Here is a 27,994-nt window from a genome sequence, read left to right on the forward strand (position 1 = left end):
GGATTTTTATCATCTCCTTACAAGCACGTTTTAATTCTGCTTTTTTTTTTTTTTTTTTTCTTAAAGAAAAGGAGGTGGTTAAGTTTTAAGATAAGTCTTTCTTCTTCTATCATGCATTCTCACACACTTGCACACCCACTTTAGGGCTGTCTGGAATGTTAGTAGTAACACAAAAATAACCGTCATAGGGTATGAGACGCATCCTCCCTCGAAGTAAAAGACACTTAGAAAAATCTCCAAAATCTAATCAGAATATGAACAAACCCCCCTTTGTGTGTGATGCTCTTTGCTTTGTGGCAGCTTTCTGTGATTACATTTGCAGGTAACGGGCAACACACGCGGCTACATGAGGTCAACATTATACAAACGCGCGTTATGAGCTCCGCACGTGCTCAAATCATACATTCACACGCTCATTCTCGCACGCACACACACACACACACACACATATATATTCTGATGAATCACAGTGCTTGAAGGCTTGTTTTCATCAGATGAATCTCTCCATACAGTCGCTATATAGGAGACAGACATACTGTACGAGGGTCAACGAGACAGAAGGCATTGAGGGTGTCAGGCAGTGTGCTCTGTTACAGGGTAGACGGACATAAAGACAGACAAAGACAATCTTTCAAGTACCACACGTCCATCGAATAATCCTGTATTATAACTTTACATATGTCTGTCATATATCATATATGATTATATATAGAATTTCTTAAATATTAATATCATTTGGAAACCAGTAAATAAATATTTGAATTAAAAGTATCATAACTAAATAGTGCTTTGTTCCCAATATGTGTAACCCTCCCGATATTTGGAATGTTTTGAGGCTTTGCAGCCGTTTGTTGTCGTCGTTAATGGGTCAGTTGGACAGTTGGTCCTGTTGTGCTTAGGGCTGGTCTTGGCATATTTCAGTGATTATCTGTTGGCACTTGCGGTCCCTTCTCTGAGCAGGTGCAGGGCCAGAGGAAGGGACAAGAGGAGCTGGGAAGTAGGTGGGGTAAAATAAAAAAAGGCAGAGAAAAGTGAGAGAGAAAGCCAAAACGTTAAAAGGCTACAAGATATTTCTCACCCTTACCAGTCAAATGAGGTGTGTGTGTGTGTAATATTAGTATGTAATGGCATGAGTGACCTCTACTAATAGAGGTAAGTAGTTATATGCTCTATGATTAAACTTTATGCATTGTTCTTCAAAAAGATGGCTGATAATATCTGTAACAATAAAGACACGGGTGCTTTTTTTTTGAAGAAAACTAGAGTGATGCTTTTTTTTTTTTTTTTTTTTTACACTGCGTCCTTCCCACTCAAATGAATGTATTTACAGCACTGGATGTGTGGTGGCTGTTGTCTTATGTGTGCTTTTACAACACTGGATCATCAGGGCAGTGGCTAGCAGTGGCTCAGGAGAGCTCCAGGGCAGTAGTAGGTGACGTCTGATCGAGCTTCAGACAGGTTGCTTTAAATTGGGGTTTTGCCTCTTAGCCGCGGCCCTCCTCTGCAGAGCGCTGGTCGGACTTGAGCTTGACGAATTCCTTGGCCACGTCGTCGTTGTTGCGCTGGGAGAGGATGCGCAGCACGGTGAGGCCCGTCTCGTCCATGTGGATGCGTTTGCCCAGCGGCAGCCAGCAGGCGACGCTGCCTTTGGAGGCCACGTCCTTCAGCTGCAGGACGGCCATGCCCACGGTGCGGTCCTCTCGGGCGAAGCAGTAGTCCTTCACACACACCTGCAGCTCGTAGCACTCAGGACCCACCTCGTTGCTCAGGGTGCTGCAGTGGAGAGGAGACACGAGTTATACAAGCACCTCCATGTGGTAATTCTCAACAACCTCAAAAGGAAACAACCCATCAGTATCACTATTATCACTCACAAAGTGAAGGTTTCATTGTATTTTGGAGCCCAGCTGTTGTTCTTCGACTTGGTGGCATACTTCCTCTTCTTGTCACTGAGGTGAGGCCCGATGATATAGACCTCCACAAATGGCCGGAATATTCCCTGCGTTTGCCACCTCAGGTCGTTGGCAGCCACCACTGAGGCAGAGAGAGAGAGAGAGAAGGAGGGGAAGGAAAGAGAGAGGGAAGGTGTGGGTGGGTGAGAGAGATTTGTGTGGAGACAATGTGTGAAAATGTGGAACAGAGGAGAGAGTAGATAGAAAATTCAGAGCAAGAAAATGCTGGTTCTCCCTCAGGCCACATTTTCAGTTGTTTTACCACTGAGTCATATTTTTTTGGCAGCTGAAAAGCAGTTGTAGCTGCCCTATCATGGAAATGTCGTACATCTATATGACATCCTACTTATTTGTTTCTGTTAGATCACCTGTCTTCTTACTGATCATTTACACTTATATGTTTTGTAAAGTAGGGGAAAATGACTGGTTAAAGTCAGGATTTATTATTCTTAACTGTCCATAAGGGTGGAAAAAGAATAAGTGCTCTTAATGGAACTATTCATGAAATTATTTCAACTCTTTCTATTGGTAACTCCAACTGTTTGAAGGCTCATTACAGCACTGTCCTTTGTCAAATTAGATTTTTTTTTTTAGATATTTGGGATACTACCAAATAATACTATGTGATTTTGGTTGTGTTTACCTTGTTGCACAGTGTTGGAGAACTTTTTATTTGTCTTATTTCTACTTTTTTTGGCCAGGGGTATATATCAGTTATTAGTTATTATTTTAAAAATGCTGCTACTGTTTTTCAAACATAAAAAGTCCACTTACTGGCTTTTTCTGGAGCTTTAAACCATATCAGACTGTCTTCGTCAGCAGTTTTCTCAGTTGTCACAGAGATGGTTTTGACAAGCGAGCTAAAACGAGCTTTATTTCCATCCATAGCATTTTTAAGACTATCTCCATGACAACTGAGCAAACTCTGTCTGCTGAAGATTGAGTGATATGGCTGAAAGCTCTGTATCACAGTCAGTAAATGGACACGTAAATTGAATGAACACGCTTACTCGATTTCCAGAGGAGAAACCAAAGAGGAAAAAAAAAAAATCTTCTTTACCTTTCACTGTGACTTTGTGCTCTCCAGTGTTGGGGTGAGTGAAAATCTCCACATGGATGGACACCTCTCCCACAGCATCGTCCACCCCAGAGCCTGACGGGACAGACAGAGAATAAGGGGGCATGTTAACACCCTTTAATATGAAAATATAGAGTCTTTGTGCTCCTATCACAGACCAAACACTAACACAAGCCACTGTGCCTTCTGATCCAAGTTTGCTCCTCATTCTGATAGAAAAACAAAGTTACAGACCAATTCCATTTCAATTTTAGGAGTTGAACATTGAAATGGACTTGGCTACAACCTTGTTGATGTAAAGATTGAATATTTTCTTCATACTAAAATATTCACTGTGTACCAGGAGGACTTTAAATAAAGTGCAGTGATTTGCTTGTGTGTATGTTGTGGTCTGGAAGTGGACAATCAGACAAAGCTGCTATGAGTGGCACTTTGATGTGAGAACGTTTATTTCCGTCTGTAAGACATCCTGCATTGTGATTACACGGTGTCTGAGGTTCAGTAGCCTCTGTATATATTCAGCAATTGAGAGCTAACAATTTGAATCCAGTGAGGACCGTAATTTGTGCCCACTCATACGCATGTTGTCTGCTGGGATGCAGGGTGGTTAGTAAGAGGCAGTAAAAGAGAGGCTAGAGAGGACAGTGTGGTTCCCCCGACACAGGTCAGGTCAGGACATGCTCAGATGGATCTAAGACAGGTGGACACACCCATTCCTTGGTAAAGACTTTTACCCAAGCATGGTAAGAGGAGGGACAAGAGAGGGGAAGGAGCTCACCGTAGAGAAGCAGTTCAGCCTCTCAGATCTGTTGGTGAAGTGACTGCTGATACTCGACTTCCTACATAAAGCTAGACTGTGTAAAAGTCAAATTTGATTCAGAATATTCTAATTAACATAAAATGCAAATGCTTCGAGTCAGAGGGTTCATCTTTGCATTTTCAACCCCAAATATCATACAGATATGAGACGGTCCTCCCTCAACCCAAGATAGCTCAACTCTGGTTCTGGGTCTAAGTTTAGATTTTAGAAAGAAGAAGACTGTGATCTGTCTAGATGGCTCCACTCAGGCTCCAACACTTTTGTCTGGGAGGGAAATGGTGGATAAATCTTTCTTTGGTGTGCCTGTTTGGTTTTGCGCTGCATGTGAACAAGTGGTTGAAATCCACATACGGTTCCAGAAGGATACAGTGACAGATGGACATTAAATTTCAATGTTTTAATTAGTGTCTTCACTCTGTCAACGGTATCTTTGTGGCGACGACCAGCAGCCTGTGTGTGTGTGTGTGTGTTTTCAACCAGCCGCCCACTAAACAAGGTGTCTGTGGGAGTTAGACGGCAGAGTGTTCCTGGCACGCAGCTCTCTGCATCTCTCCAGGGAGCGTTATGGGATTGTTGGTCCCGCTGCCAGCAGGACCAAAGAGAGCAGCAGTCATCCATCTGGCCTCGTCTACTCTGTGGAGGACGTCCATAAAAGATGAGAAAGAAACTTTGCTGGCTGGGAGGCAGCAGCGTGAGGTTGCCAAGAAAACACAGGCACTTACTCTTCAATAAATACAGCAATCAGAGGTCCATATTGAAAAATCTTCACCAGAATAAACATTAAAAATAAATCTCAAACTTGTACTGTGATCGTGCCAAAGCATACCCCATATGTGTTCACTGCACGCTCACAAATGACCCGTGATTATTTCAGTTGCAAATAATGCTGCTGAAATAGTCTTCAGCATCTAAGGGTGACAGTCATCATCTTCAACTGACCAAAGTCCTCCTCCAGTCTCAGTCCATAAAAATAAATGCCACTGAGATTTGTTCATTAATCTGTTCTAATCATCTACTTTTAACAGTTGGAAAAAACATCCAGCGAAATCTGCTCGGCAGGAAGTTAATTTGCATCCACGTTACAGTCAAGGACATCCAGCAGCTGCAGGAAGCTCAAGAAACATTGCTAATTGATTTCTATGTGTACCTCCTCTCCTTGTCCTCCTTCCATAGGAAACAAACATAATTTGGTGTATGCAAAACATTCTGCATCTCCTACAGGAGCAGTAATCATTTTACATACTGCTGTTGTCCATCTGAGAGGACTGAGTGTGCTACAGCTCATCCAGCATCAAATTAAGTGTGTTTGTGAGAAATAGTCAAATCTTCTGATGCTGATCTGGAGTGACAGAAATCAGACCACCTGACCTGAGGGACTTTTTCTGATTGGCTCAATCTGAGAGGGGGGTTGGTGAGTCGCGCACCCTTTTCTCATCGCTGCTGTAGGGAGAGCACGGCCACACGTGGGAGCTGTGTGTGTGTGTGATGATAAAGCAGGCAAGGACAGGAGGCCCTCCCAGACAAACTGAGCCAACAGCCATCATCATCTTCATAATAATCCTTCTCCTCTTCACGGGCGTCTTACAAACACAGGCCATAATGTGGGTGGGGGTATTTCCTCTCAGTTGTGTTCCCCCGCTGGAGAAGGACAATACACTGTGCTTATGCTTCAGCAACCTTGAGGATAGTGTCACTCAGTCACATTGGCTCCGCTCAGTCAGTCACTCGCTCACACCAGCGTGTACACACACACACACACACGCACACGCACACACTCACTCACTCACTCGCTCGGCCCTCGGGCTTCTCGGGGTGACATCACGCCCGATCAGGATTCCTCTGTACTTTAATGCATTTCTATTCTTTTCGTCTGATGTCCGCACATCATGCTTTAGTGTCTGCTCATACATACCATCCATGGCGTATGTATTCAGTGCAGTTCCGTACATACAGACATCAGTGTGTACATTACATGCATGAATGCATCAAGTATATGTCCGTACTGTTGTGGTGGGCATGTGTGTGTGTGTGTGCATTTCAGGAGAAGACAGAAAAAAGGCAGAAATAGAGTGAAAAGGAAGTATGTTCAATCTGTGCATTGCATTTGTCTGTTGGGATGAGTTTGAGCAGGCAGGGGGAGTTTTGGGATGCACATGGGGTGGGTGGGAGTGGAGGGTGGAGGGAGTTGGGCTTTGGTCTGGAGGCTTTCTGGTAGTCCTGGATGTCTCAAGCTCTGGACCTGAGTGCCACATACCCTTGTCTGGGTAAACATCCTCACTAGTGGTGAACCTCACCCCCTTCCCGTCGAACACTGGCCCACAGACGGGGCAAGAAGAGGGAGTAGACAGAGAAAGGAGAGACACGTAGAAATATGAGGTTTGCAGAGGTAAGAATTGCAGAGTAGAAAAACAGACCAACATTTATAAGTCTTGTCCCTAAAGATGAGAGAGATCCTGATAGATGCACTTTTATTTATACTGGATCAAGTGTTAAATTCTTCTGATCTGTAGTGCAAGGATAGTCCTGCAACATGCAACTCTCACACAGATCTACTGCTGTAAACATACTTAGGTATGCTCCAAAAAGCAAATTAAATTTTTAACGATCATCCACTCAAATGGCATTTCTACCAGCGGTGCTTAGGGACAGTGTGTCAGCAGCAGCGTTCCCACAAAGATGATGGCTGTTATGTAGCCGTCTGATGGTGGGATGGAGGCTGAGCAACTTAATCAAAGAGCGAGAGAGAAGAGGGGGAGGATATTTATTTTTTTCATTGCAAATAGCTGTCAGATCATGTAAAGAATAGTCTCTGTGTTTCTGCAGGCTGGCTACCAGGAGACTCAGCATTTCAGAGTAAAGAAAAAAAATATTGTTCTGCTGCAGCCACGACTTTATGCTCTACAAAGCATGTCAGTTATTTTTGGGATATAGAGCTTGGCATTTGGGAAACCCTAACATCAACAGAGAACGGGGAACACTAGAGTGGAGTGGCTTCTCTGAGACTGCATAGCACATACACAGGGATGGTCTCAGTAGAGATCAGAGAATATAGTAACATTAGAAATTAAGACAACACGAAGGTACTGGAGTTAAAGAGAAAAGTCTACCAGAGACAGAAAAAGAGAAGAGTGGTGAGGAGAGTGAAGACTTTTAGGTTACCTTGTGCGTTCTGTGACTGGACAAAGGTCTTAATGAGTTTATCTGTAGCCTGCGTGTAGAGGGACAGGGCGTAGTGGAGAGACTGGAGATCAGGACTCTTCTCCAAGAAAGTCTTCTTCAGACCCACACCACCAGCATGGAAATATTGCTAACATACATGAAGACAGCCAGGACAAAATAGAAAAAAGCTGTTAAGTAATGTCCCACTGCTAAAGATTCTTAAATAAGGAACGGCTCGAGTAATAAAGATAATAAAGAGATATCTGACAGAATGAACTCCTGTGATGTCTGATGTTAGCTTTCCTGGGAATGTCTTTGTTCTTAGAGGAGTAAAGGGATTCAGATGGTTGCATCTTAATCTGGCTTTGCTACAACTGATTTCTGTCTCTGTTGTAGGAGTTGGTAGAAATTCGAGGCCCTAACAGCACCATCAGAGCCCTGAAGCATTAATTAAATATCTAGAATCCCCTTTCTTAACCTGTCTTAATTCCTCTTCTTAACCTTTCGTAAATCACAGAGCTGTAAAACCACAAAAAGAAGCTCAGAGACTTAAAAGTTGGGCCAGAAGTCTTTCTGCCCAACAAAGAATATTCTACTCTGCGTCCTTGTCTGACAACTTTTAGAAATAAAATTTTACCTGCAAAACCAAAGCATATACTGTGATTTACAGCTTTCCAACAGTCACACTTGTTCACAGTCTGTGCTTATATAACAGTGAGTTAATACCTTGATGGTGTCCAAGGCCAGCTCGATCACAGCACACTGCTTAGGTGTGAGCGCTTTGGCCTCCTCTCGAACCATGTGCTCCTGCAGATGACAAACCACAATGACCAATTTGTCCACCCTTTTGCCCTATCTCATATTTTCTAAGTGCTTAGAATCTCCCAGAGCCGAATAGTGTAAAAACATATTGTACCTTGAGCTTGGACAGCTGTCCCAGCTCCTTGGCAGCATTAAAGATGAGCTGAGTGCCCTGGAAGAGACAGAAAAGAGAGGGAGCGAGAGAAAGAGTCAGAAGAAAGGTGGACAGGAGGAGAGAGGGGAGTATTTGTTATTATCATGACAATACGGGGCAGCGCTAAACGGCTTAGTGTCACACAGAGGACAGTGACGTTTCTGACACACATTCATAAACAGTCACTCTGACCCGCTTTACAGATGTCAAGGTACATTTTTCCTTCAAGTGCTTTTATCGCTCTTATCTTTGTGTATTATTCATTTCAAAACATTACACTCCGCTGCACAAATCCACACACACACACACACACTGAGACATTTCAGTACAAAGAGAGGAAAAAGTGGCTCAGCTCACAGTGAGGGCAAGGAAGGTAGACATACTCGTGCACTCATGAACACACACGCAAGTTGCAGCTATGCACTCACACTGTGGTGTACGCATTTATTTGCTGGAAGTCCAGCCTAATGCATTACTCTTGTAAGTGAATATATCACTATGTGCCGCTAACTGTACTTAAATTAGTTAAAGCCTCAGACATGAAATAGGGTTTTACAAAGTATTGTATGTGGCTAAAACCTATTAAAAGTTTTACATTTCCTGCCAACATCATCGCAATAACAGCAGAAAATGAAACAAAACACATAAATGAGTATCCATGCGTAGGAGATTCATAATGTTATAAAAATAACAGTGTGCACTCTTGAAACTCTATTGTGTCTACTCTTTGAGGCTGCATTACACATCATTCAGTACACTATGTTAAATTTTCAGAAAATGAGGTAGATAGTTGTGCCTTTGAAAGGAACAACTGTATGCCAGATTTTCTGACCTTATGTGCAGATATTAGCATCTGAAATGCACCGCAAGCCATAAGTCAAAGTGTCAACATGTTGGGATTAATTTGCCTGGCAAATCTCATCTGTTTTAAGTTGCATTGCTGCTTGCACCTGGAAAATAGAGCCCTTCTTTTCCTTCTGAGATGCAGACAGCCAATCACAGCCGAAGATGAAACAAAACAGCGAGTTGCTTTTGAAATCTGAGTGAGATTCACTGATGGTTGAACTCCTTGACTTGCGGTTTGCGGTGAGTATGAGCCGCAAATGTCTGCATAAGACTGTGTGACCTGTGGTGAGGCAGGCTGCTACTGTACCGCTACAGCATCTGAGAGGGGCATTTTCACAGCATATAAACAGCCTTAAAGAGGAATGTTGTGTAAAAACAAAAGTGAAAAATCAATATTTCCACTGCTTTGTTTGACTGGGGAGCTGAGGGAGAGAGACGGAGACACGGAGAGAAGACAGAGGAGAGAGACAAGACACATTGATCTAAAGTGGTTTAGTCCTTACATCACTGTGAGAAGCACTCTTCAGCCTCCCCTGGAAAGAGAGCATGTGGTTAATACTTCAAGCAGTGGCCAGTCCCTGCAGTCTGACTTCACTTTCATTGGATAGATGAGAATACGCATTCAAAACATGTGTTGCTTTGCAACATATAAGCAAAATTTGGGGACACTCAACACTGCCAGAGATGTCATCTCCTTTCAATTACCATGCTCTCCAAAGCAACAATAGATTTTGTGCTTTACCATAAAACAATAAATGTGAAAAAAACAAACAAACGAACAGAGTTTAGCAAATTGCTAATTGGCATTGCAGAATAGCATACACATTGACTGGAATTAATGGATCTTGAAAAAATTTGTTTAGAAATCTGACATCTGCTTTCATTGAATATAGTTATTTGATGGGAGGCTACAATAATGGGACCGCACTTTTGTCATTAATGGTACATTTGTTATTAGTAGTTCATGTCATTTTTAAAACCAAAACCTACCTATCAGTAAAATAAAACATACCTCATTAGTTTAAATTAAAGGAATAGTTCTGTATTTCAGACTTCCTTTCTTGCCAAGAGTTAGATGAGAAGATTGATACTACTCTCATGTCTGTGTGTTACATACCGAGCCAGAGTGGGGAGATGATTAGATTAGCTTAGCATAAAGATTGGAAATGGGGAAACAGCAGTCTTGCCTGTCCAAAGTTAAATAAATCTGCTTACTATCACCCATAAATTTTATTAAGTAGTACACTGTATATTGTTTTGTTTAATATGCAAGCAAACAGAAATGTAAAAACGTAAATTAGTGGTTTTACTAGAAGTTATGTGCTTTAACTATTTCTTGGCCTGGAGCAGTGACCAGCGGAGACTCCTGGAAGTCACTGGTCACAACCAAAACTTATGTTTTACATTTTGGTTTGTGCACAGGTTCAAACAAACAAGATACATGTTAATCATTGAGCTTTGGAGGTGCTGACAAGCATATTTTTGAACTTTGGAAAGAGGCAAGCTAGCTGTTTTCCCCTGCTTCCAGTCTGCATGCTAAGCTAGGCTAAGCTAATCAGTTACCAGCTGTGACTCCATACTACATCTATGGTCCATAGTTAACGCACAGGTGAGAGTGTGGTATCAATCTTCTCATCTAACTCTCAGCAAGAAAGCAAAAAAACTATTTCTAAACAATTTCTTTAAAAGAAAACAAGGGAAAACTCAGATATAAATAATTTTTAAAAAATCAATACAGTACAGAATTCAATACATTAAAGCTCTATGTGATCTCTTGGACAGAAGGTCACAACTCATAACTGAAGTGTGTTACAGTTTTGATGACGTTCAAAAACACATCAAATTTGTTCATTATGAATTAAAAAAAACAAAAAACATCTGCTCCTGTGCGGCAGTACATTTTATGCCAGTATACTATCCAGTACACCACAGAGCAAAACAGAGCTAAATGACTGCAGAAGTCGACTACAACAGTGCTAAATGTGAAAGGTTGGTAGTTCATCATGAGTAAGTCATCACATAGAGCTTTAAAGCATTAAGAGCATTTTTGCAAACTACATTCAATGCACCTTATTTGACCAACATCAACCCAAACCAATAACCTCTTGCAATAAAAGTAACAACAGAACATGAAACCAAACCAGGACAGACCAACATGACAGGTCTGCAGAGAGACATACAGTACAGTACAGTGTTGTACAGTATACTGAGAGAAGACTGCAGTGTGGAAATAGATCAGATGCAAGCAACAAACCCACACTGGGGGGGAAGGGACAGGGGGCAGGACACAGTTCAAACAGGTGGGAAAGGTGTGGACAGTGGGGGGAGGGGGGAGGTCAGAAGGAGGGAAAAGGGGCGGGCTGGAGGTGGGGCAGGACACCGGATACCAAGCCACCGTGAGATCAGAGTCACCCCACCAGAGTCCCAGTAAAAGGACACAATGCATGAGAAGAAACAAGGCAACACCAGGCGCAAGAGAGGAGTACCACTTCCTGTTGGAGGAGAGTGTTCAGGAAGAAGAGAGAGGGGGGCATTGATTGTCGAGGGGGTGGGGACCTATCAGAACCAGTCAGGAATGCACCATGCTTCTGTCTTCTCAAAAGAGAGACAGAGTTGGAGGAGAGGAAGACAGGAAGAGAAAGAGAGATGGGACAGATCAGAGAGGTGAGGCAGTGAGAAGGGAGAGGGGTTATGATGTGGGGTAAAAAACAGGGGAGATCGCAGCCACATATAGCAGAGAACCAACCACCGTAGACGGACAGACAGACATACACGCAGGAGTGCTGTACTTACAATCATCTGTGGAGGGAGAGCGGTGGGAGCAGGATGTAATAGTAATCACAACAACAACCAGAGAGAAGGGTCAGTCAAGCTGCAAAGAGCCCCACATCAATCAAAAACACAAGTTTGGGCCCCAGGGCTGAAGGGGCGTGGAATCAACTGACACCTGTCTAAAGCCTGGACTAAGCACAGGTAGAGAACTGAGAGAGACCGGAGGAATAAGCAACTTTAATACTATAGAAATATTCTTAGATTAAAGAAAATAAATGTTTCAGCTTTTAACAGCAACTTCAATTTAGGAAATTGCTATTCATTATCTCCTCCTATCTTTGTTTCTATCTCTTTTCTCATTGGATAAACGCTCCTGAGGCTGAACCAGTAATGGTTATACTGGCTAGCGCTTTACACGGTAACCACAGATTAATTCTCTCCCTCTTAACAGTGATATGAGGCTCTTTTTTTTAAATAACCAAACACAAATAAGAACACATATATCCAAAACAAAAGAAAACAAGAGGCTGCTTTCCAAAATGTATGATGCATTTTTTTGGAAGAGGGCCAGATCCTTTTTGGGCAAAAAAGATTTTCTGCCATTCTGGTTGCAAGTAACTCATAAATCAGGAATCTCTCCAAATAATTGTTGGCCGACATACTGGAGAGCAGCCATGAGCTGGTGTTAGAATGATATGGTGCACTCCTTTTTCATTTTTTCAGCTTTTTTTTTTAAGGGTTTCACCTTGATTGTTTGGATGAATGAAAGCACTGGGGGCCAGTGTTGAATAAAATGTGCGTGGGTGTTGAGGAGTGGATAGGATGCCATGTAGACGTGAGGCAAAAGCTTCTTCATCTGTTTATAAGAAGGCCACCTTGAATCGCAACACACACACAAAATGTCTGCCTTTGTATTCCCTTTCCTCGTTCTCCACCTCCTCCTCTTTTTCTTTTGATGCTGCCTTGGCAGTTGGAGGTGTGTGTGTGTGTGTGTATATGCGACTATGTTTTCATGTACGTATGTGTGGGCATATGTGTGTTACATGTTTTGTAAATCAAGTTTTCTGCTGTCTACATTATGCTGTGGTCGTCATGAGAACATATGAAATATTCCTATCACTCTTTTCATGCATAGCAGGCAAAATCAGCTATAACACGAGTGCCCGAGCATTAACATTGTGTGTATTTGAACGTCTGTGTGCTTCCGCTTGTGCATTCGTAGGTTTATTTGCTCTCACCGTTTGGTCTGTGAGTGGCGGCAGGACGATGGTCTTCTCCATGGTGTTCATCACCAGCTTCCACAACTCCTTCAACACACGTTTCAGCACAGTCTTCTCACAGATCTTAGCAAATAAAGACAGGCTGGCAGGAGGGGGAGGCAGAAGAAAGGAAGGAGAGATGAATGCACAGCAGAAGGAGGCAGACACTGTTCTCTTGAAAAAAAAAAAAGTAATAATAAAGAGAACAGACGATAGAACAGAAACAGGTGGTTGCTAGAAATCCCAATATGCACATAAAAGATGAAAAAGAAAAGCATTAAAGTTCAGGTTTTAGGGGAATTTCATTACTTTTCCTAATCACCAAGAGTCAGACAAGTTCATGAATGCCTTGGTTAACCTTTCTAGTGTCTCTGTGTGCTATTTGAATGTTATTAACGTATGTATAATGAAATCGAAATAACATCAAGCATCACACTTCTCAAAAGGTGGGATACTGGTCTGACTACACTATATGATGTCTTATATGTATTTATCAAGCTAATATCACTATTAACAAAGACATTTGAATACATCCAATTTCTTATTCACCTCCTGCTTACATTATCACACATCCATGGAGGGTGAAAGTTAATAAGTTTTGGCCGTATGATGTTGTATGTAATTAAACTACAAAAGACTACAGAACATGAAGTGTCAGAGGGTTTCCTACCTTGGAGCAGAGCTGCACAAGCATCTACACATTGACCTAAACTATGCTAACTTGACCAGTTAACACACCTTCAAATTGCACGCAGAGACAAAAACAGGCATCTATGAGTTTGTCTACAACTGGGGAAGCATGTGAAATGTTTAAATGCTTCCAAAAACTGATCTGTCAATTTTAGACTCCACTAAAATGTCAGACTGACTCACTTGCTGTCCAGGAACTCCATGATGGGTTGCAGGACATTGTCGGCATCTTGGGCCACACTGCTGGCGTTCCCAACATTTGAGGTTCCTTTCACCTGAGCCAAGATATCTCCCATCTGCTTCACATTCTCCTCTATGTGAGGCTGGAAACTAATGAGGAAAAGTTGGAGAGGCTTTTAATGACATCTGTACTGTCTCTCTGTCTGTCTAAGCAGGAATCACATAGCAGAGATGTAGCTTGGAATAGATATTTGTGTTTGATTGTGCGAGTGTGTTTCTACCTGACAGCAAAGACCCTGCTGAGATCATCCATGACATTGTTGAGTTTAACCTGCAAGTCTTTCAGTATGTCACTGGCCTCCACACACAGCTGAACACATACAAGGAAATACACACAGAGCTGGTTAGAGGGATGGGGCACTGACCCTGATGGACACATTTGGACTAAGAAGACTGAATTAGGCATATGTGACCAAGGAAAGCTAAGCTAGTGCACAGTACTGGATGGAGGTTGGTAATCACTCACATCTTTTCCACCCATGGCTTCAAACATCTTCTCCAGCTGAACTCTCAGCTGTTGGATGTTGTTGATCAGGATGCAGGGCTGAGGAACGAGAGGAACATTTCTAAATGCATCAGCCCTCTTGATGGTAAAGGATTCAAAGAAACAATGATCACAAACTGAACAGAACATGTTGTCAAGCAAGGTTAAAACAAGACAGTTTAACTGAAACTGAAATAAAACAGTTTGGTTTTTTGTCATGTCTTTGGCCACTCACCACTTTCTCCATAGTGACATAGTTGGCAAACAACTTGGAGATGATATCAGCATATGACAGAAGTACATTGCTGATAGTCTGGAGAGGGAAACCAGAAAGAGCAGCAGGTCATCATCAGGGGATAGATGCATTTCAGTCTCAGAATTAAAATGTATGTTGCTACCTGTATTAAAACCTGCTTTTAAGGAACACTTTGTTGTGTGTTGATTTTGTAAGGGCACCATTTGACTGCAAATTGCAATTTCTCTGAACTTACCTTAGCAAATCGTTTCATATAGTGTCCTACAATCTGTGGATCCGGACACTCCAGCTTCCTGATGATCTCGAAGCTCTGGTTGAGCTGAGAAAACACATCCACCACCGAACAGGAAAACAGAGCATGTTCCGATGTGACTTGGAACTGTAGGGACGAAAAGATGTGCGAGAAGATTAAAAAACAGGGAATTAAAATAAAGGGGAAAAGACACGAGAAAGGCTGAGAGAAAGAGATGAGTAGGGGTAGCAAGTGAGGAGCTGGGATTTAAGGAAGGCTAGAAAGATGTGACCTCAGGCACCTGAGATCACAGAGACTGACCATTAGACACTATATTAAACTGGGCCTTTGATATCTCTCACCACATTTACAGAGCCCTAGACCCCCTGAGCCAACCAGCCTTACAGCCTGTTACACAGCCAGCCAGTGACAGGTGGGAGCTCTCCTGTCTGTCTCTTTGTAATTGGCTGCTGGTTAGTGCCAGGTCCCTAATTGGCTGAAGGTGAGTGTGTAGGTGCTCCTCCAGGGAATCTTGGTAATGAGGTGAGGAAAGCTTTCCTGCAGTCAAAACTCTGGCATAAGGCCATTAATTCACAATATCCTGCTGTCACAGAGTTATCTCCCTCCTTAAGTACGTGCACGTCTCAACCGCAACTCTTTAAACTTCCAAAGAATCTCTTCATATGACGGTGCACTTTGACTGAAACATCCTCTTAGCCCAAACACACTTTCTGCTTTGAGGCAATGTCTGTGCTGCTTTGTCAGTGCGTCTATTGTTGACGTGGAGCCTTTGAAGAATGCAGGAGAGACAGGGGGGACGTGTGGGAGGCAGGGAGGGAGGGAGGATAAAACTTTGGCTGATATCTTTGAGTGTGAGAGAGGAAGTACAAAGGATGGATTACCGTAATTCTGCCTGAACAACAACAAGCGACTCAGCGTTTCCAAGAGAGAGTGAAGGGGAGATAAGAAGACCTGAAAACTTTTACCCCATCTTTCTTGTCTCTCTCCAAAGCGCCATGCAGAAAGTCCCGAGACACTTCCTCGTTCTCGTCCAGCCACTGGATGACAAACGGCTCAAACCACCTATGGAGAGCAGAGAAACAACATTGTTTATGTTTACAAACTACGGATCCAAGATTACACTAGAGGATGATTACTTTATTCCATTATTCTTATTTACTGAAGTGTATGTCTGAGTTTGCAAAACAGTGACGGGCGTGTTGCAACTCACGCAGGATATTCAGGCACTCTGCTCTTGAAGAAAGGCAGGTCTTTGCAGTACTCGTTGTACAGCCACTTGACCTTGAAGTGCAGGTTCATGTAATCTGCACTCTTGCACAAGCGATTTTTTTCATGTTCTGAGAAAAACGGTGAGAGCAGACAAATGCATAATCAGTTAAATCAAATTTCTCCCCAAGTATTTCAGATCTATTGTGCATAGAGACTCTGAGACTTTCTGAATATAATCAATGGCTGTAGCCCAGCTCAAGACCATAACAAAAAGACAACAGATCACACCAAGATATCAAATACTAATCAAACCTTTTAGGCTTTGCATAATTTAGAAAACAAGTTTTTTCTCCCTGACACTTTTTCAGTTTCTCATTCATCAACACCAAACTTTGTCACCATTTTAAACTAACCCAGTTGGAAATTATCCCTCTGATATTTCTTGGTCAGGCACAGTGACTTCCTAGAGTCTCCGTTGGTTACCTGGTGATCTCAGTCATGACAAGACGAGATATAACATGTTGATTAAAGTATGGATGGATGACAATTAAAACAGTCGAGTTCTCCTACTGTATTTATAATTAAACCAATAAAAACAGTAAAAGATCCATCCAACCCTCTTAATATCACAATGAAATGCAGCTCAACTGCTTCGTATTGTTTTGTGTGTCTGTGCTTTGGTCATTAGTGCAAATACTATTTAAATCACCAAATGTCCATTTGCAGCTTTATTTCTCTTATGAGCAGAGGCTCCATATATCATTGATTTGCACTCACCCTCCATCGCATACTTCATATCCTGAGCAAACAGGTTCCACATCACTTCAGCACTGATTTTACCCACGTTGAGTTCCTGGGGAAATCTTGATGAAGAAGAGAAAGAGAAGAGCTTGTATGCACTTAGAGAGGAACAGTATATGAAAGTGAGCAAGCAAATAACAGTCTGGAAGTGTAGTTTTAGGGGTAATAAGAGAAACTAGGGCACATTTAAAATGTCATTAATAGGAAATGTGATCAAATTTGCAGGTTTTAAGGTGAAAAAGAGAGAATATGTAGTTGTAAGAGGCTGATGAGAAACAAACAGGATTTTGGTGGAGAGTTAAGGGGGTACATACTGGTTTAGGCAGGGAGTGTAAGAGTTCTTGTCCTCCTCAATGATGGAGACAATAAGTGTGATGAGTTTGGACCAATAGTCCAGATTCTTGATGCTTGGTCCCTGCTCCTCTGGAGGCACTGCACCCTGCTTGGCCTGGAAAAGCAGTGACATAACTCGAATCACAACAAAACTCTACAAATTTTTTGGGAGTTTTCCCTGCTGGTCACTTTAGCCAAACCATGTCCACATGTCCAAAAGACATACACGCTTTTCTAACACTTTCCTAACCATTATACTATTAATTTTAGGCCATATAGCACATATCAAACCATCAGTCACATACTGTACTTCTGAAACTTCTGAAAAGTAGTATAGTCCTATAATTGTGTGACCACATACAGTAGTACTTTTACTGCAAATTTTACTTGTGTTTTCCTACACGAGAGACACTAGATTGTGTTATTAATCTAACAACTCATACATAAACAACATTTGCTTCTCAAACAGCTTTAAACAGACTCAGAATGTCAACTGTCTGGACGACTTCTTTGAAATAGTTGAAGATGTGCTGGAAGAAAAAAAAGTAAACACTAAGCCAAACACCGCAGGGGTTGACAAGTGAAGAATGATCTTGCAGAGATTTCAACAAAATATAGCAACGTCCCTCAGGATGAAATGTTTTATTCAAAGGGAAAATGCTTATTTGAAATTCACGAGGGAGTCTGAATGCGGTTGGCGCTTTAATGAGGACTCAAAGCATGTTCTAGAAATCCCTGCTGAAATCTGGTGCAGGAGTGATGGATGGAAGAGCCTGGCCTACCCAGACTGAGAGCATGACGGGGACTCACCACACACACACACACACACATGCGCGTGCACACCCTAAAGTACCACAGTGCATTTTACACATCACTGAGGACAATACGTAAATCAAGCAAAGAGGGTGAACTACAGTAATAACATTTGAAAATCCTTTTGTTCAAAGGATATTTTTTCTTGCCAAGCAATCTGATTAGTCAAGGACCAGTAAAAGACACCTCTACTTATAATTACAATTCAGGAAGAAAACTACTAGCCAAGTTTTAACTGATTACAAAGTCAGCAATAAGTTTGGAGTGAGGCAGTGGTTTATGCAGCTTGTTTCTGCTGGTTTACATCACTTTCACACAGTTCTTTTAAAGAAACCTCAGCTCAAAACATTCATTGCAACAGTACAGAGAAACAGAGCAAGAAAGAGAGTGAACTAAATTATACCCAAAGAAGAAGAAAAGTACATCAGTCATTAGTCATGTGCTATAAATATATCCATGCTATTAAGCACTGCACAGACAATAGTGAGTGGAAAGTTATCAGGGCACCGTGAGCAACCAGAAACTAAATAGAAACTGAGCAACCACAACCTGGTCATTGAGACTGTGTCAGTTCTGCAAACAACAACAGGTAAACACAGAGCAACGCTTCCTGCTACAGCCCCCTACAGTATAAAGACATAAGAACCAAGTTATTTGATATTTGATACACTTTGAGACCAAAACAAATTTGATTATTTACTTGGAGAAAAATTACTTTGCAATCGAAGCAAAATATGTCACAGTCTGTTGGGAAATCAGCACAACACACAAAACTGGACTGACCGCTTTTAAAATGTGCCACCTCTTTTTCATTTTTATATTATCTATATAATTCATTTGTTTGCAAAAAAAAGTTTTATTATACTATATTATGTAGCTATTTGCTATTTGCTATTATTATATATATTATATACTTATTATTACACTGTAAACTTTACAAAACATATTTTTGCCGATACTGTGTTCAACTATGGTTATGCTAAGAAAGCAAATGTAAATTTGAAAATTTGGAGAGAGAGAAAGAGGGAAAGAGAGAGACAGACATTCACTCACAGACACTGGATTCATTGCTGCTTCTTACCGGGTCTGTCTGATACTCGCGGCTGTACAGCTCATGACAGTTATTAAAGATGTACTCGTAGGTGGAGTTGAGGCAGGCTTTGACACAATCCTTCACTACCTGACTGGCTCTGGGTGGAGACTGAAGCTCTTGGACCTGAACACGCACACGCACACACACACACACACACACACGAGAGAGAGACAGTTAAACTATGGTACTTGAGACTTGTCTTCAAGTTCAACTTGATCATGTAATTATGCTATTTTCATGTAAAAATTCAATTCTAGATTAATCCTCATTAGTATTCTGGAGTCAAAACCTTTGAAAAAAAAACTGTGGATGAATTTCGACTCTTCTTATATGTGGAATACAGTGAAAAATGTCAGTCAAGAAAGAAAATCATAAAAAGCTCTGAAGGATGAAAGAGGAAGGGGACGGTACCTTCATTCTGAAGAAGGTGATACTGGTGAGGAGGTCCACTGTGGACTTGAGGTCCTGCAGCCTCTCAGGACTGCTGGCTGGGAAATTGTTCTGCAGTCAGACAAAAAAAAACCTACACAGTAAGCTCCAAAACATGATATAACATACATCCTTATCCAACGTGTCTTTGTGTGTGCGCGGGCAAGATCCAGCATGGCCACGTAACCTGTCACCCTAATTAACATATTAGTCTGATTTGTTTTACTGTTTCTCACAAAGAGAGAGGTGAGGTGAAAGAGAAGTGCAAAAAAGAAAATACAGCAGAATTGTAGTTAGCAATGAGGGGAGGCGGGTCAATGTTGACATCATCAGATGTCATCTATTGTTAACGTCTCAAAGATAATATATGAATGTATGCTCTGCTGCGATGACACAGTCTTTTGATGATGTACTTATATTTTATGTGAATGTATGTAATGTTCTGGAGGCATGCATAATGCACTCTTTCCCCTTTTGGGACAATAAAGTCCATTTTCTATCTGTCTATCTAAACCACTGAGGTGGAGAACAATCTTACCCTGTACATGGACAAGTCAATCCTCAGAGAGTTGTGCAGCTGGTCTAGAAGCTTCACAAATCGTTCTTTCTGTGGACATTACAAGACATGTGGAAACAGATACATATTAATTAACAATGCTTAACATGTAGAAGATGCAGCACCCTGGTAGCTGAATGGTTACTGCGCATGCCATATAACCGCCCTAACACAATCCCTCTCTCGATTCCAGCCAGTGACCTTTGTTGCATGTCGTACCCATCTCTCCCCTTGTTTCCTGTCTGCCAATTCACTATCCTCTAATCAATAAAGGCAAAAATGCCAAAAAATAAGCCATTTAGCAGAAATGATTGTATTGAGTTTTTTCAACATGTTTTATTGTTGGAGGACAGAGAAACATTTATTTAGCAGAAATGTCAGGTTTTAGCAAATAAATACAACTAAATATGATTCTATTCAATTACAATAACTGTGGCACCGGTTGCATTTACTGATTCTGCTGAACATTTCTGCAGTGACTCACCCCAAAGTTAGAAGCAGCAAAGCGGTCAGAGGCAGAGACGTTGTTAGTTGCTTGGGTGGTGTGAGCGTAGTAGGCATTGATGTTGGCCAGCAGGGTACTCATTACTGCAGGCACACCTGGGCACATGTACTTAGATGACAGGCAGGCAAAGTGACTGCAAAAGAGGGACAAACATGTATGCAAACATTGGACACTAACAGTTTACAGAGTTAGATGCATAAAACACTCAACATTGCATGCAAATCACTGAGTCTTGTTTTAAAGAAGTGATATTCTGGAGGCAGGTTTTCAGACTGGAACATACGTCATGGCTTGGTAGATGGACTCCACTCCGTAACGCATGGCAAACTCATCAACAATTTCCTGGGGAGTCTCCTCAAAGTAGACTTTCCATGCATCATCCCCTTTGGCATCAGGGATCTTCACCACACCGTTGTTCTGGATATCTGTCACATAGTGGAAGAGGTTCTACCGAGAGGAAAACAAAAGAGGGTGAGAGCGAGGAGGAGGAGAGATGTACAGAAAAGTAAAATGACAAAAAGACAAAATAAAGTCTATAGGTTCAAAAGTGATTTAGAAGTGTTTAGGGATATATTTATGCTTAGGGAGGCTGTAGAAAGTAGTAGCCATGACCTTTGTGATAGCTGATACAGAGTGTGTGTACATGGTTGTTTGAGTGTTCAAATGATTATAACTTAATTCTGTCATTGAGGAGCTTTGCTTAGTATTAACACATCTCTCTCAGTTTTAACCAAAGCTTATGATGATCAGTTATATGTTTCATATACAAAGTCTGAGCAGATTACAACCTCTCGATCTGTTTATCTTTAAACAGCTGTGCTACATAAAGAGCCATTAAACAACATTATGAGCCAACACAAGGTGCTGTCTTAGCTACTCGGCCATAAAACATAAATGCTGCTGTAAAACGTTGGGAGTCGGCTATGTGGTTTATGGCCTCTCGCATGGCAATAACAGTGCGGTCATTTCTCGGTTAAGGTTCGGCTAATATACTCTACTAAGTAATGGGCCGAGTAATGAGTCCGTGAGAGGCTGTGATTGGTCTACAATCAATCAGCAGAGTTTTCCGCAGAGAGCCAGAGTGGAAAGAAATGTCTCTGCAAAGCAAACTTCACGTAGTATTAACTTAAGTGTAATTTGGAATGGATCCATTATGGAACTTAACATCAGTCAAGTAAATTAATCTGTTTGGCTCATTGAGACGACTTGGTACAGAGACACAGACACACACATACACACATACAGCGGTGTGTTATATTTCTAAAGTAAAAGTAGTGATGCAAAAACATTCATAATTTTAATTTAAGAGCCCAATCTGACATTAGTGTGCAGTGTACATGTCCACATACAATACAGATTTATAGGTATATACAGGTATAAGCTAAAGGCCTGTTTATTGTTGTGCATATTGTTACAATGAAGTGACCTCTGCACACTGACTGCAGATTGGGCCTTTAAGTAAAAGCACAGACAGAAGTGTTGGCAGTAAAGTGCACTTAAGTGTCAAAAGTAAAAACACACATTTTCATTCTGAGTGAAAAATGATTCATGCATTAACCTGCTAAAAGAATCTTCATATTTTTGAAGGCCCGGATAAATACTGTTTGGTAGTTTAAAGTTGTTTATGCTATGTGGGTAAAGTATAACAATACTCTACAAAGAAACTAGTTACTGCAGCCTTGTAGGTAAACACACAAACACACACAAACTGAGCTTACTTCATGCAGACAGGTGTACTGAACGTGATACGGGGCGACCGTCTCCTCTCCTTTGATCTCTACATTAATGTGCATGCGGATAGCCCCAGACACAGCTGATTTGTCTGTACGCTTGTCTGTGAAGAGAACAAGGCATACGGCAACAGTTACCAAACTTCCTGCTGAAAAAAAAATCTCAATCATAGAAGTTAAGTCCGTCAGAACAATGAGGAGCTGTGGGAACAATGCAGTATAAATGACCTGGACTATAAACTCAAACGACACAGTGCGATGCAACTTACCCAGATTGTACCACACGTCCATTTCTCCGCTCAGAGTTCGGACCTCGATGATAGTTTGACCGAGGAAGTCGTCTGACTCCCGCTTGAACTTCTGCTTCACACGAGATTTGATGTCATCGTCCTCATCCCACACTCGCACCTTGATGCGGTCTGAGGAGTTGTGACATTCACTAAAGAGACCAGAGAGTCATCCGCAGTTACCAGATATACTGTAGTAGTAACACTGACAGCTGGTCAAGAAATCCAGATGGATTACTATCAAGATTCATTAAATATCAAATGCTTTAAGCATAAACAAAGAAAAATAGCCATAAACAGATATAAACACATTTTATTTAATCAACAGAAAACAGATGTTTAACTGCACCACTGTGACAACTATAACCGAAAGGTTCAAAAGGACAGAAAATCAAGCAATAAAACTGATAACTGATTAATCGTTTGAGTCATTTATCAAGAAATAATGCCAAATGTTTATTGTTTCAGTATCTCAAATGTGCAGATTTGCTGTTTTTCTCTGTTTCATATCATTGAAAAATGAATATCTTTGGTTTTATTTGGTCAACAAGCACTTTGTCCCCCTTTAGCTCTGGGAATTTGGAAAGTTTCACTACTATTTGACATTTTATAGACTAAACAATTAATCATAATAATAAGCGCATTAATTGATTATGAAAACAATCCTTATTTGCAGCAATAACTACCACAAATTCCACATACTCTTTCCAAGAGGTCTCAACTTACAAGTTGAATGTCTCTTCCCACACAGGGTTGAGGTTGCCGTAGATGGTTTTGGTCCTCTTTTTGGTCTTTCCCACCTGGACGGTGACATATGGATCACTGGAGCCGGTTTTATCCTTGGCTTGTAAACCCTGGGCACACAACACTAGGAAGAGGGAAAAGAGGGCCAAGCTGGTCAGTCAGAGTGTGTGTGTGTGCAAACAGATGCCTCTTAACTTATCTGACCCTCTGCTCCACTGCCCTACAAACGCCAGCTTGTCTCTTTTTATAGACACAAACACCTGACAAATACCGTCTCCTCTGACTTTGATGTTAAAAGTGTTGGCCAGCTTCAATCAAAACTACTGAAGTGAATGGGACTCCCCTCTCACCTGTGATGCTGATCTTTGCCGACCATTTAGAGGTGCCATCGAGCACGCTCTGCTTGATCTGCTTCATTTGGGTGACATGAGTGGACTTGACGACAGTGAAGACTTCCTGAATGAGTTCGAAGATCTCAGGCTTGTTCCTCTCGCGGATCTTCATGCGGTCTTTAAGAACCATGATGATGTTCTGGGTTCGGTCCTCTGCGCCGTGTTTGGAGCTCTTCTCTGCTGCTCCTGGTTGACGGGAGAAAGATTTATATATGTAAGTGTGTAAAAGAATTTAGAAGAAGTTTGATATGAGAGGGTTATAGCTGCTATATAGTTATTTGTGATAACAATAATAGAACAGAGCTGATAAATGCATGGAGGACATACGTATTTCTGCAATATATTCGAAAGTTTTGAGGAGAATTCAATTTAGAATACAGTGAAACAGACAAAAATACTGTGCAGGTGATGAAAAAGTTGGCTATACTTCATGAATGAGAGGTGGACACATTTGCAGAGCTTTAAAATGCTGAGTAAAAGAGATGGAAAAGAGAGGCGAACGACAACAAAAGACAAATGGCTTTTAATATCCTCTCAAGGAAAACAAGGAGAATAAGAAAGTAGAAGTGAGGGAAGGAGGAGGAGGTCGACTCTGTGCTTGGCAATGACAAATAGCGATGAGAGGAAATAGATGGACTAGATAGTATACTGGTATTAGTAATAAAAAAACCCCCAGAAAACATAACAAAGTCAGCAAATGGTTGTTCAGCCCCTGTGTGGGATCTTATTGGTTATATAAAGCCAAGCACTAAATACATATTTTAGCAACACATAAAGAAAAGTAAATTAATTAAAAAAAAAAAAATCATTGACAGAAGTCATAAGGTATTTGTTTTTGTAATTCACTCTTGAATACTTAGTGTCATGTATATGTATGAAGTTTGAACCCATCATCATTTTTTTCATCGTCATTCTTTTATAAACGCTTAGGGGCTAAAACGGAAAACGTTTCTCTTACTTTGCAGACAATCGGCATTGAGTAGATCCTGGCACTTCTCGTGGCATTTGACTCCACACTCAGTACAGCGCATGCCCTGACGAGCAATGCCCCACAGCAGCCCCTCACACTCATAGCAGTAAGTGGGGGTGGTGGCTGTCCACACCTCAAAATTGTGCGGGGTGGTGCAGGAGATGGGATAAATGAGGGCCTGGAGGGTCTTCTTGTAGACGTGACTCTTCTATGAGGGAACGGAGGAGAGGAGTGCAGGGCAAGCAGAGTTAAAAGCTGCTCTACTTATGTAGAAATGATAGAAAAACTTTTGGCACAATGTGAGATAGATAGGTTTAATGTTGTTAACGAGTACTGACCAGTTCTTCGTTATGCAGGGTGCTGGACGTCAGGGCCGAGGTGATACCAGCCTTCCTGGAGTTCTGAACCAAGGACTGAGTGACAGAAGAGATGAGGAGGGGTCAATATTTCTCAGCTCCCACCTCAATAACTTATTTTTAATTATCAAGAGAAATCTCAGTGCAGCATATGAGGCAGTGTGTTTTATTACAGTCTGTCTGGCAATGTTCCTCTGAGTAGTTACAGCAAACTAGAGGTGACAGCTGCAGAATCTAAAGTGCTTTGCTGGTGAGAAGAGAAAACTAGTATACCCTCACAACATGAATGTTTCTAGAGTAAATGGTGTAGGTGTTACTCACCATAGCCTGTGGCAGTGAAAGGAAGGGAGGAGGAAAAAGAGGTTTAAGATTAGAGAAAAGCCAATAAAGAGGCAGGAATTTCCACAGAAATGCAAAAGAGATATTGAGAAATTGATACATAATACTGTTATGTTCATGATTAATTTGACAAGATGGACATCCACAAGAAAATCACGGAAGGAAAAATCAACATGTCAACCTAAAACCAGCTGTAGAATTAAGCATAATTAAAACAGAGGAGGGGTGAAGTGATGCCACAGCTGCAAACAGACTTCTGACTTCTGATATGTGGGTGAAATAGCCTGCGTTCGCTGCTCATTCAGCCAGGACCCTGCCCTGTCCGACCAATTACCTGAGCCACTGTGACAAGTCATGAGTGTGTGTGTGCATGTGTGAAAGAGAGGGACAGAGTGAGGAAGAGAAACATGGGCACACCTGCCTGCGTCTGTCTGTCAGCACATAGCGGCTGTTACTGTGTAATGGCAGGATTTTATCCATGAAGACGGTCGTTGGAGCTAATTACTTGTGCGTGGTAATGCTTGGATTTGGTTTGATGAGGAAAATGCACCGAGCTTCCCTGAGCTCAATGCCTGGCAGTTGATATATAAAGACTATCCTATTTCCAGCCTTCCGCATAATGTGTTTTTGCTGAAAGGGTTTCATTTGTCTCTCTGAAAAGCTGAAACGTGATACTGTATGTTTCTGTCTATATTGTTGATCCTGTGCAGATATTGAAAGACTCTGTAATGACTTGTATGTGTGAGTTACAGGTTTCTCCAGACAAAGATTTATACATTTCACCTCATCTTATCACTAATAAGGTGGTTTTCAGGGAGGCATGAGGAGGATGGCAGGGTGGGGAAATGAAAGGTCTGTATTATGACAGCATCTAGCAAGCATCAGTGCCGGTCAGAGGAAACCTCTGGCCTTGCTAGTGGCCCCTCAGCCCCTCAGCTTGCCCTGTCAGGATGTAACAGCTGGGAAATGTATTGTCTGTAAGCAGAGTGAGGCAGAAAGGTAGAGGAATGGAATGAAGTAAAGAAAAGAACAATAAGGTAGATAGAGTAAGATAAGATGAGAAAGAAGAGCAGAGAGTCTGAAATGAAACAAAACAAGAGTAGCTTTAGTAGATGAGAGCGCTGACTGCTTAGCCGAGTGATAAATGGACTGGGGAGATGTGAGACACATAGTCAGGGGAATATAAAGAGATTAGAGCAGAAACTCACCAGATCTCTGACCAGAGGCATAGCTTTCCTCTTCCTGAGGTCTGGCATGCTGTCAATGCTATAAAGAGCACCACCCATCCTAGAGACCAAACATGAGCACAGCATTATTTAACCTTTTTGTTTCAGCTACAGTTGTTAACTTGAACCTGGGCACAACAAATCAATTAGACGATAAATGTATCCAGACGTTAAGGTCGTGGGCTTGCCTTTTGGTCAGTAAGTTATAGATTTTCAATGGCCGCAGTAGTAACAGCGTCATGGTTACTTACCCCGCTGATAAAAGCAGGGAGGCGATGCCAACACTCTCTCCTCGGGCCTGTGGAGAAAGAAAAAGATGAGATGGGAAAAGCAGGGAGAGACGAGCTGGGTGCCATTAGAGCAGTGGCCGGAAAAATGTCATATCGTCCTTTATATTTGGAACAACAAAATTGAGAGAAACGATATGTATGGTGTTGCTTCAGTGCTAATTCTTGGTGAGTTTCACTAGCAGCTGTTGCTTCAATGACTTCAAGTTTTCCCAGTATTGACAAACGAATAATACAACAGTGGTACAAGTGGGAGATAAAGAGAAAAAAAAGGGGGAGATGAGCAGAATGGTATAGCTGAGTTGCGTTTTTCTGAGCGAGCGTGGTGATTATTGACATCAACAGAGGCTTCTGTGTGTTTGAGACTCATAGTAAAAGTAGATTACTGCCAGATGGCTATCCATGTAATATCTCTTCTAATTCTATCTGCTCTATTATTGAAAGACATGTTCTTTGTCTGCCTGCCTGTTCAAAGAATGACACTGATACTCACGTCAAACTGATGCACAAAAATAGTCATGATTGGTATAAACGCCGGGCTTTGAAAAGGACATTTAGCAGGCTTACAGCAGCTTCCTATGTGTTGCTTGGCTCTCCATAAATACCAATGAGCCATACAGGATACATACAATATAAATTAGGTTGATTAACACACTACTGGCCACACCCACCTGTGAGTCTGCTCCGGCCATGGGTAATCAGAACGGACTACATGCAAATCGCTACGAGGATGGCAAACAACTGAAAAGAAAATAATGAAATGGCAAAAACAATACAAGGGGTAAACAGAAACAATCAGATAAACACAAGACAATATAATCCACAGCAAAAAAAAAAACAAAAAAACAAGAATTGGGAAAAACGGTGGACCATTCAAAGAAAAGCTGGAAAAAAACAGTAGGACATGCGGGAACTGATGCAACAAGTCAGTGAGCTCAAATAGTAGACTTATGAATTAAAGCAGAGCAACAACAGAGAAAACATATTACCCACTCTTATTCACCTGGCATGAAGGCACAGATTATGCAAATGCTGTGTGCACAGAGATACACACACACACACAGGCCGTACCTCTTGCAGCTGTAGTCGTACTCTGCTGAAAAGTCGAAGCCAGTTGGCTTTAGCTCTGGCAGGACCAGGTTCCATGATTTCCCTCTTTG

At 41.7% G+C, this 27,994-nt stretch overlaps 1 protein-coding gene across 2 annotated transcripts; it reads right to left on the minus strand.

Moving 5' to 3' along the window:
- Positions 1–28: 28 nt before the first annotated feature.
- Positions 29–27,994, minus strand: unc13a (unc-13 homolog A (C. elegans)). 2 transcript variants are annotated; one of them, XM_067597269.1, is made up of 32 exons: positions 27,906–27,994; positions 27,506–27,575; positions 26,799–26,845; positions 26,530–26,608; positions 24,965–25,039; positions 24,615–24,834; positions 23,615–23,842; positions 23,247–23,388; positions 22,503–22,672; positions 22,222–22,337; positions 20,787–20,950; positions 20,483–20,636; positions 19,981–20,049; positions 19,425–19,514; positions 19,002–19,136; positions 17,089–17,222; positions 16,751–16,836; positions 15,975–16,101; positions 15,730–15,826; positions 14,747–14,890; positions 14,491–14,568; positions 14,238–14,315; positions 13,993–14,081; positions 13,715–13,861; positions 12,821–12,944; positions 9,314–9,343; positions 7,926–7,982; positions 7,736–7,816; positions 7,010–7,157; positions 3,013–3,105; positions 1,875–2,034; positions 29–1,773 (listed from the first exon to the last, which is right to left on the minus strand). In XM_067597269.1, the coding sequence occupies exons 2-32, from the start codon at positions 27,524–27,526 to the stop codon at positions 1,485–1,487; spliced, it is 3,672 nt and encodes a 1,223-aa protein (XP_067453370.1). In that variant the 5' UTR covers positions 27,527–27,575; positions 27,906–27,994; the 3' UTR covers positions 29–1,484. The 2 variants fall into 2 exon arrangements, with proteins under 2 accessions (XP_067453370.1, XP_067453371.1); XM_067597270.1 differs by lacking the exon at positions 27,906–27,994 and having other exon boundaries at positions 27,506–27,883.

Source organism: Thunnus thynnus, chromosome 8 (assembly GCF_963924715.1).
Source record: "Thunnus thynnus chromosome 8, fThuThy2.1, whole genome shotgun sequence".
Taxonomy (NCBI): Eukaryota; Metazoa; Chordata; class Actinopteri; order Scombriformes; family Scombridae; genus Thunnus; species Thunnus thynnus.